Source organism: Gouania willdenowi, chromosome 6, assembly GCF_900634775.1.
Source record: "Gouania willdenowi chromosome 6, fGouWil2.1, whole genome shotgun sequence".
Lineage (NCBI taxonomy): Eukaryota > Metazoa > Chordata > Actinopteri > Blenniiformes > Gobiesocidae > Gouania > Gouania willdenowi.
This window is the reverse complement of record NC_041049.1, coordinates 65338678-65356130: the sequence shown is the minus strand read 5'-3', so window position 1 is coordinate 65356130 and position 17453 is coordinate 65338678. Positions and strand designations below refer to the sequence as shown.

Below are 17453 nucleotides of genomic sequence, written 5' to 3'. Positions count from 1 at the left end.
ATTAAATACGTAAGTTAAACCTTTCAAATAAGGTAATAAAACGTACTAAAATTGTTCACAGTTAACTTAATTAAACATTTTTAATTATTCATACTTCTCTGATTTGTTATGTAATAGACAGTTATAGGCCATATTAAAAAGGTGAGTCTTATAAGAACCAGGCTTCATCCCAGGTTTTTGTTTTGATTGGGAACAATTATAAAAGTTCAGCGTCTGAGGCAAAATAACAATGAAAATTGATATTGTAGTAACAAACTTACCAAATTACCCATTTAGTATGCATTCTTATATACCAAACCATAGTAGTTTACACTCTGATAAGACAAGGACATGCTGTAAACCCAGAAAGGAGCCCAAACCCATGCACATGATGCAGACAGGGAAACACCAACATTGACTACCACCCACATACATAGACAAATAGAAGTAAAAATATATATAAAAACAAAAGAAAAACTATGGAAATAGAAAAATAAACAGGGCAAAAAAAATTCAAACCTCAATGAAAATCCAGACTCAAACTCATGATAAACTGACACTCTCTATTGAAAAAAACAGATCTGGTAGTCCTGCAAACATTATGAATATAGGGGCTGAGATGTCTACAACAAAATTAGACTGTAATTTACACAATATTTCATGTTTTCTTTGTCATTTTCACTTTCTCATGTGGGCTGAAGTGGATGCTCCAAAAAGCCACATAAGTTTGATACATTTGAGCTGAAGGGAGGGAGACCAAGGTTTTGTTTTTTTTAATTTGTTTTTTGGTTTTTTTTTTTGCTATGAAGCAAGACTTTATTTTCAAATATGTGAGGAAGGCAGTGACAACCCTTGAAAATAAAATACCCAAAGAAGAAGAAGATATATTTGAAATAAAAATAAAATCCTTTGACCATTGTATACACGTGCGATACCTGATGATCTCTGATGATTTATCAAAAACACTGCAGGTTTAGAGGATGACCAGTGTGAACCCCTGGGTTTATATATAATCTAACGTCTAGTTATTGGCAGTGAGAGGAGAGCACACACACGTTTGTGTTCCAATGCTTTTCCAACTTACACTATGTACAGTAAAATAAAGTTAGATTTTTCATTTAATTATTTTGACAGGTAAATCATTCTTAATAATATTTTACACAGGCTTCCAAACCTACTGTACATCTATTTTCTATCTATAAAGCAAGGAACCGCTGTCTGTGTGTGTGTGTCTGTGTGTGTTCCTCAAATATCTCTGTGAATCAAGCTCAGATTGACCTGAGACTTTCAACATGGCTGCTGCTTGGTTCATGGGTGTGCAACGTTGGATTTGTTTGGACTGCAATGATACCGTTCATGAATTATTTCATAAAATTGTCTTAAATGCAGGTTTGCAGAACAGCTCAATGTTGACAGGTAGTCATGATAACTAAAAAATGGCTTCTGGTTTATTTTAAGCTGATATAAATAGAATCAAGTGTTGCCAAACAAATAATAGCCTTCAACTTGATTTTATAACCGAAATGTATAATATCGACAAACTTTTAGTGCATTTGCAAATAACCATGTAGGATTTATATAAAGTTACGCTGATTGTCAGGTCAATAATGCTTTAATTGACTAATAAAAGGCTTTATCAATCTTAATTGTCTTTGCAGCTAAAGTGTGACCAAAAAATCAGTCGATGAAGTTCATGGGTATTTGGTAAACACATTAGTGGCTGTCGGTGCAGTCAGTATATAACAATCTGTAACCTACAGGTGAAAAAAGATATACACGCACGCTCACAGTTGAAGACAGACAGACAGATGGATGGATGGATGGAGCTGTGGCTCAAAGGCTGAAGGAAACTGTATAAAGCGCATGATAAGCGGCTTTAATGGTTTGGTTTGGTTTGGCCCCGCGCGCGCGCGCACACACACACACACACACAGGTGGCTGTAGGTAGCCTATCTCACACACACACACGCACACACATACCTTGGTCTCCTAGCTTCACACGCCAATGGTGGATCTCCTCATCTTTCCCATGATCCACAGCTTGAAGCTGTTTTCGGATTAACTTTGTTTCCTCCTTGCTCGTGAACACGGCATGTGTTTTGTAAAACGACCCAAAAAAAAAATAGACGAGGTTTTGTTGATTTGTGTTGAATGCTTTTTGCAGAATGTGCTTAGTTTCATAGAGGACGTAGTGTTTACGCACCGAGTTGGTGCGTAAAGTTGTGCGCCAGGACGCACCGCTGCCCCTGGGTTGGACCACAAGCCTGTAACGCAAGGTATAGACCGCACGGCCCCGGTGACCGGCAGCCACCGGCTCCATGACAGCCCGCTGGCCTCCTGCTGGGGCTCGGACCGGGACGGATGTCTGCCAACCTGAGCGTTGCAGCGGAGTTGGAGGCGGCACCGGCGGGACACAACCTGCCGGCTCTGGTGCTCGGAGTGCTGCTGATCGTGGTGATCATCTGCGGGAACCTGATGGTGTGTCTGAGTGTGTTCACGGAGAAGGCGCTGAAGACCACCACCAACTACTTCATAGTCAGCCTGGCGGTGGCGGACCTGATGCTGGCCGTGCTCGTCCTGCCGCTCTTCGTTTACGCAGAGGTGATCATTTACCTCAGCTTCTCATTCTTCTCACATATTAGATAAATTATATTATATTATATTAGCCTACTAGTCTACACCTGTCTCATACAGATGTGTAAAGAGTACTAATATATACTCAAGTACTGTTACTTGATTGAAATTCAACTACAAGTAAGTAATACATAAAATACTGAAATACAGGTAAAAAGTAGCTCAATAAAATATAACTGTTTTTTATATTGTGATATTTATTTATTTTGTAATATGATAACTGCTGGATTTTACATAAATATAGATAATAATGGTGATACATCTGTTTGGTTACTTTAATTTTTGGATATACCTTGTTTAAAGGTATGAAATAGCCGGGGGGGGGGATGCATTGAAAATCGCTAATATCGTATTAATCGTTGTTTAATCAAATCGTAGCACCCTGAATCGTATTCGAATCGAATCGAATCATGAGGTACCTTAGATGGAACCTCTGACTCAAAAGTAAAAGTTACTAGTTACTATCACCCCCCACGTTTATTTTTGGTAATAAATCTTGCCACGGTTCCCTTGCAAACATTAAACATCTTATGTATAAACTTACAAAGGAAGAAACAAAATCTACCACAATTGGAACTTAAATCATTTAAGTTATGTATAAAATAAAAAAAGGTTTGTCAAAATGTAAAATATTTTTTTTAGGATAAAATAACACCAATGAATTCAATTCAAAATAAAAATGAATTTATACATACATTTCTGAAAAATAACCTTCATTCAACATGTAAAGTGTTGTTTGGTCATTTTATTTTTTGCCGTTTCACAATCTCTGTCCGTTGATCATTTTAAAAACAAAGCAATAATAATTAACTCAGTAATGGTTGGGTGTAGAAATGTAACAAATTAATTTACTTATTTTAAATCGTACTTAAGTACGAGTAAAATTATTGATTTAGAAATATACTCAAAAAAGTGCAAGTACCCATAAAAGCAACTCAAACGTGAGTAATCCATTACTTTCACCTCTGGATATTATATTAGCCTACTCGTCTGTACCTGTTTCTTTACTACCACGTCATCTGTGACGTAAGCCCGACTGTGCACCCCTGTTTATACGTTTACGTTTTGCTTGCTTGCATGGTGTGGCCCCGCCCCTTCTATGATGTCACAATATAGGAGGTTGGAGCGAGGTCGGAGTGACCTGATGTGTCACTTTCTCCTTTTCTCCTTCAATCGTTCGCTCATCATTTGAAGCCGAGATGACGTTCACCTGCTGCTGCCCCCCCCCCATACACACACACACCTCCACCCCCCTGTACTGAGCTGTGCCTGCTGAGCTGTGGACATTGTGTAGCCGTTGTGCGGCCGCTCTTGATCTGGGACAATAGAGCCCAAACATCACGCCCGGTCTAGGCCTGGCTTCCATCCAGGGGCCAAAGTTCAGCTGAGGGGCCTCTCGACAACATGGCATTCTAAAAATAATACACACAACACACAATGTGTTAGTGTTGCATCTAAATGCCTCTTTTGTGAGTTTATGTCCCACAGCAGACAACTGGCCATCTAGTTTTGTGAAGGCCCCTCAAAAATGTCAATTCAAGAAGTGAATCTGACATAAAGCAGTTATTTAATTATGACTTTAAGAAAAATGATTCAAAAGAAATTTAATTTGGAAATACAAAAATGGAAAAAATGACAGTAGAAAAACAAAATGACAGAATAATACACAAAAAATAGAGAAAATGAATGATGAAAACCACAAAATGACAACAAAACACACATAATGATTACGAAAATGCGTGACATGACACAAAATACACAAAAGTTAAGCGACAGAATACACAATAACACAAAATGTATCTAAAATTATACAAAACAAGAACGAAAACATGCAAAACAACAAGAAAAAAACATAAAATGACTAAAAACAATGAAACATTCCTGTAATAAGGCCCAGATCAATCATTATTCTGAATGCTGACATGATTATTGATAATGTGGCCCTCGGATCAGACAAACGCAATTCTGTGGCCCAGGTTGATGTTGCAGGTTGTAAATAATATTAACTTTTGATGTCTGAGAGGTTGCAGTGAGTTGGATTGCAGCAGATAAATTCTGTCTAATTCTGTAATTCAAGAAATTTGAAGTAATGATAAGCCCAACATAATACACAAAATAACTCCAAAAATACACGAAACAACGATACAAATACTCGAAGCAACAACAAATACACACAAGATTCCAAAATACACAAAAAAAGACTCATAATACACTCAAAATGACATCAGACACACAAAACAACAAAAAAAAACTCACAAAACAATGACACATATACAAAATTACACCAAAGAAACACAATAAATACCGGAAAAACTCAAAAAAAAGGCACAGATTGACAATAAATAAAATGCAAACATAGCTCTTGAAATACACAAAATGCCAGCAGAAATTCCTAAAATGACAGATAAATACATAAAATGACTCCAAAAACACACAGAATGACTAAAAACTCAGAAAAAGCTACATAAAAAACACCAAAACCCTTTGTTCTTTCCTGTGTTCATGCTCAGATTGGTTGTTATTCTTAATACTGGCATGAACGTTGATAATGTGGCCCTCGGATCACATTTCTGGCCCCGCTGTGATAACATTTGCCCATCTCTTGATTAGGCCTTAACGCTGGTGTTTTGGGTCATTTGGCTCCTACATGTACAGTAATCCCAACTGTAGCCTTTGTTTTGGGTTTCAGTTCCAGGATGGCGTGTGGACACTTGGCACCAACATCTGTGATGCTCTGATGACGATGGACGTGATGCTGTGCACCGCCTCCATCTTCAACCTGTGTGCTATCAGCATCGACAGGTCAGTGAATCCACTCACACAAGCTGTTCTTTTCACACTGGTGATTTATTCCGTTGTAGTTTCTGCGCGTTTCACCTCCTTTAACGTTTGACCGATTTTGACAATGAAGATATCTAATAATAAAATATCTACAATTCAGCACAGGGGTCCTCATTATTATAACAGGGGAATCCGTCTTTTTAACTGTTTTTCCTTCAGCTTTGAACTTCAGCTGTTCGCCCATTCTTCAACCGATCTCAAACGTTCAACTTTTAGAATATTCAGCTGTGTGTTGTCTTTCAACTGTTGTCTTCAACTTTTTTCTATCTTCAACTGTTTTTGACATGCAGCCCTTCAACCGCAGTGACTTTTCAGTTCTAATCCCAATTTTTGAGTGGAATGGATGGATCTTCTGAATTCCCTCATGCAGCAGCTGCATCCTCACTTGCATTTTCTTCAGAAAATGCCAAATTTTCTTTGTTTTATTGTTATGCAGACGCTGCCTCTGAAAAGGAAAGGTGATGCTATACTAAAACCACTCCTTTAGGGCCTCACCAATATCAAAACATGGTTGGCCCAGAAAATATTGGTGTAATTGAATCCTTTGAAAAAATTAAAATTCATACTGTGTGAGTTAAAACTACTACTGCTACTGATGAATTCACAAATTCTCCAAAATATCTGAAAACAAGATTTTTACGTCAGGTGAATGTACAGCAAGTGTTTAAAAGTATTTCTGCCAAGAAATAAAATAGCTCGTCACAGTTGTTGCAGGTGTCACATAACAATCAGTGAGCCAATGGGAAATGCTTTATTTGGACCTTCAACACCAACTATTCTGGAACAGGTCAACTGTAAATGACATCAAATGTCCAGCCTGAACAAGTTCTGTACCAAAAAACAAATAAAAATTAAAGCTCACATAAAGACTAAACAGGTGTGGTAGCTAAAGTCAAACATGTCTCAAAACAGTCCAATTTTATTCCATGAGAAATTACGATTTAAAGCAAAGCTTGATTGCATTTAAGAAAAATAAGACCCAAACGTGCACGGCGGGGTCTCATACAGTCATTATATGTGGAGGATTCATGTATAAATTAAGGACATCTATCATTTGTCCAGTTCTTCTCCTTGTTATCACATAAAAAAAGTTTAAAAATAGCAGGAATTAGTGCTGGTCTCGAGATCAAGACCAGCCTTGAGTAACAACACAAGGAACTAGTATAAAAAAGGATCAGAGCAAAACCCAAACTGAAAAATAGCCAAAACAGGATTTGAACCCACGACTGAACTGAAGTTAACAAAAAAAACCACCGACCCTTCGCAGGCCATGACAACTATATTCCAAGTGTATTATGCCTGGTAGGTTGTGTATTGTTTCCAGCTCTGCAGACAGACACATCTCACTGGAATCAAAGCAAAGTTGAGTTGAATATAATAATAGAAAGTAGTTTCTATCTGATTGAAAGCAGGAGGTCAAAGCCCAGCTATAACTCAGAGCCTGCTACACATTCAGAGGTTTAAACATCCCCACGTCAGGGTCATCCAAGGACATCCAGCTTGTTAATCTAACAGGAGCCCTGAGCAAGCGATCTGACGAGTCTGCCAAGGATAAGGTGAAGCTCAGGGTGAAGGTCGTCGGGGTCAGACGCTGCTCGCTCTGATGTGGACTAATGATGACAGCGTCTGTCTGAGAACAATGAACAAGGAAAATCACGAGTCCAAATGAAGCGTACGTCTGCAGTGATGAACTGCCAGTTCTGTTTAGTCTGTCTCACTTTCACACAATACGATTATTGAAACTCTTGGTCGATGTTGAGGAACCAAACTCGGAGATGGAAGCCCAGGCTGCTCTACAAATGTCCAATCACAGACTCCCTGAAATATGATTATATCTGAGAGAGATGGAGCGCAGCCATGTTAACATGGACTGATAGTGATGATCTGGAGCTTTTTGAAGCAGCATTTATACATTTACCAGTACATCAGGGTCTAAATCATTCAAAGACAGCTACAAAGAGTCCATCTGTTCACCTGTCCAGGACGTCCTCTTCATCTTCTCACTGAGGATACACTACACTCAGGGTTCTCACCAGGAATTTTTCACAGCATAGGGGGAGTGTTTTAGGGGGGCCCGGGGGCATTCATAACCCTGACAGCTACATTTTGTACAGCAAAGCTAAGGTTTTTAGGTTTTGTTTGTCTTTGGTACTGTGTTACTTTAAAGCCAAAACTTATTTTTGGTCAAGATGAATGTTGTTACTCATCCTTCATATCGGTACTTGACTAAAAAATAATTTGAGACACTGTGTAGACAAGAAATAACATTTTATTCAAAAGACTAATTCGAAGACGCTCTTTTCAGATTTACGTAAATTAGATTATTATGTGGGACTTGCAGCATTATTGGGATTGTTATGAGCTGCATTTCTATCTAAATATTGCAATAAAAACTGGTAATGGAAACACCTGAATTTTGAAAAAGCACTTGAAATATTGCTAAAATGTTTTGAGGCTTTCATGACGAGGAATTTCAGAAGTTTCAATATTGAAATATGTCGCTAAATAAATGCTACGGTAACACTTTTTCCACAAATACAAGTCACATAACGTGACGTACCTGGTCACATGACCAACATGACACGGTACGTGTAAACAGAAGAGGAGACCAAGACGTTTCTTAGCATTATACTTAAAATGTATTACTGCCACATTAGACATCAAACAACAATGGAAGAGTTATAAGGAGGTTCTGAGCGTCCATCTTTCTACAGCAAAGTCTCGCGGGTTAAGATTTCACGGGAGTTACGAAGCTCTTCCCCTATGCAACCTTCAATGGAAACACGTTCAAAGTGAAATTTAGTAATATTGTTTTTATTTTGCGAAAATCTGCAATGGAAACCCAGCTAGTGACACCTCTCTTGTGATATTGCTTAGTTAAACCAAACATCAGACCTTCATCTCTCTAACTTTTTCATTTCAGGTTCATTGCTGTGTTGATCCCTCTCAACTACAACAGAAAACACGTGGACCTGCGACAGGCGGTGCTACTATCAGCCACCTGGATCTTGGCGCTGGCGGTGGCCTCGCCCATCATTTTTGGCATCAACAACGTTCCAGGCCGCGACCCCACCGAATGCAAATTAGAGAGCGATGACTACATCCTATACTCCTCCGTGTGCTCCTTCTTCATCCCCTGTCCCATCATGCTGATGCTGTACTGTGGGATGTTTCATGGTCTGAGGCGCTGGGAGGAAGCACGTAAAGCCAAGCTGAAGAATAGCATCCAAGCCTGTAGGAAGCTGCAGGAGGCCGCCGCCTCCCTGCCTCCTCTGGCATCGCTGCCTCCACCGCTGCCGCCCATCATAGAGAGAGAGTCACCAGATACTCCAGAGGAGACTTTGGCCTTTCCGTCCTCAGATCGGCCCCTCCACTCATCTGAGCTAATGGACGCCCCCGTGCCAACAGTTAGCTTCACAGGGATCAAGTTCAACCCAGACCCTCACCGAAGGAAGAGGGCCAAGATCAACAGCCGGGAGAGGAAGGCTATGAAGGTGCTGCCTGTTGTCGTGGGTGAGTAGACTTCACTAACGGGTATCTGTAGTGAACTGTAACTGCAAGCTCTATCAAACATAATGTACAATACTAGAGGTTTAGCCAGGTAAGGTTACTCATAAGTCCTTGTAAAGCAGCCACCGCCACGGCTACTAAATAACTGGTCATTAACAAGGCATGGTCGTCGCCATCTTACCTTCTGCAAGGGGCTCTTAGTAACGCAGTGTTTAGGGCAGACATAGGCAACTGGTGGCCGTAATTTTGTGCAGCCTCCGAAAACAAAATTGTAATTCATGAAGTTGGAAGTTATACGAAGTGCAACAGAACACACAAAACTCCAGAAACACAGAAAACGACAGCAAAATGCTCAAAATGTCAAGAAAAGTACAAAAAGTAACAACAAAAATACATAAAACACACAACATGACAACAAAGACACTAAACAACCACTTAAACACACAAAATTACTACATATTCAAAAGGACTTCAAATACACACAAAATTACACAAAATGACAAAATAATACACAAATTAACAACCAGAACAGAAAAAATGTAACAAAAACTCACATAATGACTTGAAAAACACAAAGAGACAACAAAAATGTGCCATTTTGTCGAGAAAATCGACAAAATGAACACGAAACACAAAATGTTTGCTTTCAAGCACGTGTTAATGCTCAGATTGGTCATTCTTCTAAATGTTGACATGAATGTTGATAATGTGGCCCTCGGATCAGACAATCCAATTTTTGTAGCCCCCGATGTGTTAGAAGTTGCAAATCTCTGTTTTAGGGCCTCCTTTTATAAGTGATCATTATTTTTTGAGTTATTTTTATAAACAACATAAAAAAAAATAAAATAAATAATGATCACTTATGTTTATAAACAACATAAGCACACTCCTCCATGAACCGCCACCTTAACGTGGTGGAGGGGTTTGAGTACCCGAATTATCCTGGGAGCTATGTTGTCGGGGGCTTAATGTCCCTGGTAGGGTCTCCCAAGGCAAACAGGTCCCAGGTGACGGGTCCGACTAAGAGCGGTTCAATAGCCATATATGTACATTAAACAACGAAGGCAGTTCACGTCGCCCGGATTGGCGCTACCGGGGCCCCACCTTGGAGCCAGGCCCGGTGTTGGGGCTCGAGTGCGAGCGCCTGGTGGCCGGGGCTTTGCCCACGGGCCCCGGCCGGGCAGAGCCCGAAAGGACGACGTGGGCCCGCCCTCCCGTAGGCCCACCACCCGCAGGAGGGATCATATGAGGCCGGTGCAATGTGGATCGGGCAGTCGTCCAGGGCGGGGGCCTTGGCGATCTGATCCCCGGCTACAGAAGCTAGCGTTTGGGACTTGGAATGTCACCTCTCTGGCGGGGAAGGAGCCTGAGCTTGTGTGCGAGGTGGAGAAGTTCAGACTAGATATAGTCGGTCTCACCTCGACACATAACAAGGGCTCTGGAACCAGCCTTCTCGACAGGGGTTGGACTCTCTTCTACTCTGGAGTCGCCAATGGTGAGAGGCGCCGGGCCGGGGTGGCTATACTTCTTGCCCCCCGACTTAGTGCCTGTACGTTGGAGTTTACCCCGGTAGACGAGAGGGTAGCCTCCCTCCGCCTTCGGGTGGGGGGGACGGATCATGACTGTTGTTTGTGCCTATGGGCCAAACAGCAGCTCGGAGTATCCACCCTTCTTGGATTCCTTAGAGGGAGTACTGGAGAGTGCTCCTTCTGGGGATTCCCTCGTTCTGCTGGGGGACTTCAACGCTCACGTTGGCAGCGACCGTGAGACCTGGAGGGGCGTGATTGGGAGGAACGGAGCTTCAACTCCCACCTCCGGGAAAACTTCAACCATGTCTCGGAGGAGGTGGGGGACATTGAGTCCGAGTGGGCCATGTTCCGTGCCTCTGTTGCTGAGGCGGCTGATCGGTGCTGTGGCCGCAAGGTAGTCGGTGCCTGTCGTGGCGGCAATACCCGAACCCGTTGGTGGACACCGGGGGTGAGGGATGCCGTCAAGCTGAAGAAGGAGTCTTACCGGGCCTTTTTGGCCTGTGGGACTCCGGAGGCAGCAGACAGGTACAGACGGGCCAAGCGGAGTGCAGCCACGGCAGTCGCCGAGGCAAAAGCCCGGACATGGGAGGAGTTTGGTGAGGCCATGGAGAACGACTTCCGGACGGCTTCGAAGAGATTCTGGACCACCATCCGGCGTCTGAGGAGGGGGAAGCAGTGCACCGTCAACACTATGTATGGTGCGGATGGTGCGCTACTGACCTCGACTCGAGACGTTGTGGATCGGTGGGGGGAATACTTCGAAGACCTCCTCAATCCCACCGACACGCCTTCCAATCAGGAAGCAGGGCCCAGGGACCCGAGAGTGGGCTCTCCTATCTCTGGGGCTGAGGTTGCCGAGGTGGTTAAAAAGCTCCTCGGTGGCAGGGCTCCGGGGGCGGATGAGATCCGCCCGGAGTTCCTCAAGGCCCTGGATGTTGTGGGGCTGTCATGGCTGACATGACTCTGCAACATCGCGTGGACATCGGGGGCAATGCCTCTGGATTGGCAGACCGGGGTGGTGGTCCCCCTTTTTAAGAAGGGGGACCGAAGGGTGTGTTCCAATTATAGAGGGATCACACTCCTCAGCCTCCCCGGTAAGGTCTATTCAGGGGTACTGGAGAGGAGGATCCGCCGGATAGTTGAACCTCGGATTCAGGAGGAGCAATGTGGTTTTCTTCCTGGCCGTGGAACTGTGGACCAGCTCTACACCCTCAGCAGGGTCCTTGAGGGGTCATGGGAATTTGTCCAACCAGTCCACATGTGTTTTGTGGACCTGGAAAAGGCATTTGACCGTGTCCCTCGGGGATTCCTGTGGGGGGTCCTCCGGGAGTATGGGGTATCGAACCTCCTGATAGGAGCTGTTCGTTCCCTGTATGACCGGAGTCAGAGTCTGGTCCGCATTGCCGGCAGTAAGTCGAAATCGTTTCCGGTGAGGGTTGGACTCTGCCAGGGCTGCCCTTTGTCACCGATTTTGTTCATAATTTTTATGGACAGAATTTCTAGGCGCAGTCAGGGCGTTGAGGGGGTCCGGTTCGGGGGCCTCAGTATTGCATCACTGCTTTTTGCAGATGATGTGGTCCTGTTGGCTCCAACATACCGTGACCTTCAACTCTCACTGGATCGGTTCGCAGCCGAGTGTGAAGCGGCCGGAATGAGAATCAGCACCTCCAAATCCGAGTCCATGGTTCTCGACCGGAAAAAGATGGAGTGCCTTCTCCGGGTTGGAGATGAGGTTCTGCCCCAGGTGGAGGAGTTCAAGTACCTCGGGGTCTTGTTCACGAGTGAGGGAAGGATGGAGCGAGAGATCGACAGGCGGATTGGTGCGGCGTCTGCAGTGATGCGGAGTCTGCACCGGTCCGTCATTGTAAAAAGGGAGCTGAGCCAAAAAGCGAAGCTCTCGATTTACAGGTCGGTCTACGTTCCAACCCTCACCTATGGTCATGAACTTTGGGTCATGACCGAAGGAACAAGGTACAAGCGGCCGAAATGAGTTTCCTCCGTAGGGTGGCTGGTCAGTCTGAGCCTGATTCGCAGAGATATTTGAGGAGCACACACACAGACGTTCCTTGCTTTATAGATAGATATTACATTTACATGAAAAAAACAGGAGGGCAAAAAACTGGGGATATAAAATCATGAAAATAACCATTTAACACAGACTGAACCCTCTCCACATGTTTTGGGATAATATCACACACGTCTATGATATATTTTGTTATTAAAATAGGTTTCCTAATGTCTGACAAGTGTAGCAGAAACAAAGACTGCCATGTCAAGTCACACGCAAAATCTCACACTATTATTTATTTGGTTGCACTGTTATTTGGGTGTTTTTACATTTTATAATCTTGTAAAATTTTAACTTAATACAATATATTTTATATTTTTTATAACTTGCATTTTCTCTGTAAATGCAATTTGTCCAAATGAGTCTCTGCTTCATTATGCAGCTATTGTTGTACACTTGTATGTACAGTATGTGTAAAGAGATGTAAAAAATGCCTTATTGTAGATATATAAGCTACACTGAACCACTACGACTTTTATAATCATTGTATAAGTCACACCAAAATGCAAGAGTACCTTCTTGGAAGCTATACTAGGGTCTGACGTGTAGTACATCTAAAAAAAACGACACAAGTTAGGTGTTAGCTTTTTATTTATTCAGTTATAATTGTTATATTCATAGATGTGATATAAGCTGCCGGAACCATGGAGCTCATCACACTGTGAAATATATAAAACCAATGTCTTGTTGATTTCTTGAGCTGTTGATTGTAAAACTCTGCTCAATGGTTTCTTTGTGCTGCTCTAGGTCTCACTAAGCACCTTGTTGTGTTCTTTCTCTGCCGTTTAAAGCTGTTTTCAAAGGCTGTAATGCTTCGCCTCTTTAGTTACGTATGGTTTGTTTGTTGGATAAATAGTCTGTTGTGTGTGAGCACATTATTAACACTTTCTACTCATGCTCAGCTGATCTGTTCACACACCTACAATAGTGGAATCCCTTGGTTTGGTTTGCTACATACAAACTATTGCATGTTGGCTTTTTAAAAAAAAAATGTAACCAGTTAATTTCAGTGCTTTTTATGGTCTGTTTCTTTTTTTTTTTTGACTGTAGGAAACACAAAAAACATTGTTTTTCTTGATTACTTTGACCTGCTTAAAGAAACAGAAATCCACTCTCAGCAGAGCTCAAGACACCTCTGGCCCATGTGTTGTTAACCATTTCTCATTGGATTGAAACATTTCCACCCTTTTGCAGAACAGTTAACACAGATGTTGCTCAAGCAGTCAAAACTCCATTGCTTTAGCGATGATAACCAAACAGAAACCATGTGTTCCTAACATTAGAAACGACCCACATCAGTGTGAAATCACTGAAGCACCTGTTTGACTTTCTTTGCCCCATTTTTTTCATACTTTAGCCACCTTTTGCCAATAAAAATCCCTTTTTTCATATATTTTTGTACAATTTTGCAGCGTCTTTTTGACACTTTTGTCCAATTTTTGTCCTTCCTTTAATTTTTGGGCCACTTTTTATCCAAATAAGCAAATTTTTGCCCGATAAATACCACTTGTTTTTTTTTTTTCCTACATTTTGCCTCTTTTTGTTCCACATTTTTGCCCTTTCTCACCAATGTTTACCACATTTTGCCATTTTTCACGATTGTTTGCTGCATTTTGCCAATTTAAGCCACCCTTTGCCATTACATACCACCTGGTTCCTCTTTATTTGCCCATTTTATGGCCACTCTTGACTGCTTTTGGCCCATTTTAGTCACTTTTTACTCCACATTTTACTGCCACATTTTTGGACTCTTTTTGTCCATCTGTTACCATGTCTGCCTTTGACTTGCTCGTCAAAAACAAAAAACACACAGTGGACCGGACTGGCCCACTTTAGGTCAACGGCCCACCGGGACAATGCCCAGTATGCCAGATGGTCAGTCCACCCTTTTTTCTGACCTAGACTTGGGCACCAAGGTTGACAACCCTGCGTCCTGTAGTCCTCTGTGAATCAAGGAGGAACAGTCAGTAACTTTAATATTCAGATCAACCCTGATATCACTGCTAAGTCTATGCATTTAAGATGCCTCCCCCTACCTCTGATGCATGTCCAGGTCAAGAGGGTGTGGCTAATAATAGCTTCTGGCATTGGTCCTAATGCGAACAAGTGCTTCACCCTGACACACTGCAGCTAATCCTTTGCAGCTACTTAATGTGAAATCCAATTATTACATAAGGTCTGCTCAGACACATTTTTGAGTGCAGAGGAAATGCTGATGAATGGATATTATTTGATTATCTGAGAGTTATGAGGTCAGCGTGACAGCAGTCTGCAAACAATAGAAAAGGAATCAATGTGCGTCAGAAGGAGGTCAAACTCTTTGTACTAATGTCAGATTTAACAGAGTTAAGTACCTCACACCCTGCTGTGAATCTAACCTAAGGCGATAACTCGGTTAGATGAAGTGTTAATAAAAGCATGCATCCTCCTCATCATTAGCCGTCACTTGTATTTGAGCATACTCAGTTTTCATCATCTACCTAAATATACCTGGTTATAGTAATAGTGATTTTCAAATATCATCTTCAAAGAATGAGCCACACACACACACACCAAACAGGAAAAATTTTATCTTTAATACCACTAAATGAAAGCATGGCACAGTTATAGCTGAGATAACACAGAATATCACAGCAGGGCAGCAGAAATTACGGAAAACTCACCTCACTAGTTCCCTATTCCAACCCTAACTCCTAAACCCTAACCTTAACCCCACCCAACCCTAACCTTAATTATACAAAATTAAAGTTTTTTTTAAATTTAATTTAATTTTTTTTTTATGAGTAAAGACGTCCTGTTGCCCGTGCCTTATCTCCAGTTCCCTATCCTAACCCTAACACTAACTTTAACCCTATCCACTAACCTTACCTAATCCTACATAACCCTATCTCCTAACCCTAACCCTAATTAAACAAAATTAAAGGTTTTTTAATATACAGTAAAGACGTCCTGTTGCCCTTTCCTTACCTTAGTTCCCTATCCTAACCTTAACCCTACCTGACCCCTAACACTAACTTTAACCCTATGTAACCCTAACTCCTAACCCTACCTTACTCCAACCCCACTAGATCCCACCACCCAAAAAAATGCCAACATAGCTCCAAAGGTGTCATAACAAAATTTAATCACAGCTTCATGATATGATAACCCTAATGACAGAGTAATGTCAGCCTTATGTATAAAACTTCAAGTATAGTGTTACCGGTTTACTATCATAAGGACGAAATGCTACAAATGCAATTGTGAATCCTCAATGTAAATGTGCAAATTTGTACGGATAACATGAACCTTTGACAGTAACCTTATAACCCATAACAGAATTAACATGGACTCTGCCATTTTGTCCTTCAGTCATGTGGAAACAACCTGCTGCTGAACTTTCTGAAACACATTACAGCCATAATTTCTCTTAGTATTTGATGCATTCAGTGATCTACGATTCCTGTTATTAATACATAACCTCAACACTATGATAAGTTGCTCCTCGTGAAGTAGACTTTCCAACAATAAACCTTGAACTAGAAATGTTAGCGCATAAACATTTGCATTATCTCAGTTGGTGTGTTGGTAAATCTAACGTTCACATTCTGTTTCTTTTGTCCTAAAGGCACTTTCCTCTTCTGCTGGACTCCCTTCTTTGTCCTGCACACGATGCGAGCTCGGTGTCAGGGTTGTTACATTCCTCCGGCCCTGATGAGCGTGGTGACGTGGCTTGGTTACGTCAACAGTGCCCTGAACCCCGTCATTTACACCGTCTTCAACACTGAGTTCAGGAAATTCTTTAAGAAGCTTCTTAACAGCTGCTGTCCTATGACTCACTAACCAGGAAGCTATCAGACAGTATGCTAACTGTGTTTAGCTCATCGACAGCTGGTTTACTTCCTCTGTAAGATTTTTATTTTTCTATATTCGATGGCAGCATTCGTTCATCTGAGCACCAGGTTTTACTAATTGGTTTCCTGCTGAGGAAAAGACAATTCCGAGGATCCACAGCGAGTACGCTCATTTCGTATGCTGACGATCGTCTGATCTTTTCAAAATAAAATTTCAGTTTTCAAATTTGGAGATTATTGTGATTTGTGTTGGTAGAGGAGCAATATTAATGACAGTTAGTGAAGCACTTCCTTTCTATCCAGACCAGTCCACTACATTATCAGTGACACCATGTAGAAGCTGTTATTAAGTTAGTGATGCTCAACACGTGGCTCTTTATCTCATACTTTTATTTATTAATCCCCCAGAAAACCTACAGGGGGAAACTTTTATATCCCTTTTTACTTGTTTCCTTTGGTCATTTTGCAACTTCAGTTGTCCCATTTTTGCCCTTTATAAAAAAAAAACACTTTTTTCAGACTTTAGCTTCCTTTTGCCAATAAATATCCTTTTTTGGCCATTTTTGCAAGTTCTTTTTGATGCTTCTATCCAATTTTTGTCCTTTCTGTATTTTTTTTGGCCACTTTTCATCCAAATAAGCTAACTTCTGCCCAATGAATACCACTTGTTTCCCTTTTTCCCGACATTTTTGCCCTTTTTTTTTTTTAATATTGTTTGCCACATTTTGCTCTTTTAAACTACCCTTTGCCAATACACAATACCACCTGGTTCTTCTTTATTTGCTCACTCTTGACTGCTTTTGGCCCATTTTAGTGACTTTTCACAAAGCCTGTTATCCAAGGAATTCACTACAAACAAACCATATGAAAGTGAGAATGTGGACACTAGGAGAAACAGTAGAAGACATCGCATGGTCAAACACACTGGGCCACACTTATCAACCACTCATATGCTCAGATCACGACCATTTCCACGCAAGCTTTGACGTGAGCGGACGATAATCTCATAGTCCAAAAACACACAAAAATACTGAAGAATACACAAAATGGGAGCTATGG

General features: G+C 41.6%; 1 protein-coding gene across 1 annotated transcript; it reads left to right on the top strand.

Moving 5' to 3' along the window:
- Nucleotides 1-2340: 2340 nt before the first annotated feature.
- Nucleotides 2341-16383, top strand: drd4a (dopamine receptor D4a). The gene is made up of 4 exons (XM_028448335.1): nucleotides 2341-2580; nucleotides 5303-5415; nucleotides 8378-8967; nucleotides 16169-16383. The coding sequence occupies exons 1-4, from the start codon at nucleotides 2341-2343 to the stop codon at nucleotides 16381-16383; spliced, it is 1158 nt and encodes a 385-aa protein (XP_028304136.1).
- Nucleotides 16384-17453: the final 1070 nt, after the last annotated feature.

What these genes read in the sequence shown, in the direction of transcription:
- drd4a (XM_028448335.1), top strand. Translation starts at nt 2,341, where the DNA reads ATGTCTGCCAACCTGAGCGTTGCAGCGGAGTTGGAGGCGGCACCGGCG. An exon ending in CGCTCTTCGTTTACGCAGAG is followed by an intron (nt 2,581 to 5,302) that starts GTGATCATTTAC and finishes TTTGGGTTTCAG; the next exon opens with TTCCAGGATGGCGTGTGGAC. An exon ending in TGTGCTATCAGCATCGACAG is followed by an intron (nt 5,416 to 8,377) that starts GTCAGTGAATCC and finishes TTTTCATTTCAG; the next exon opens with GTTCATTGCTGTGTTGATCC.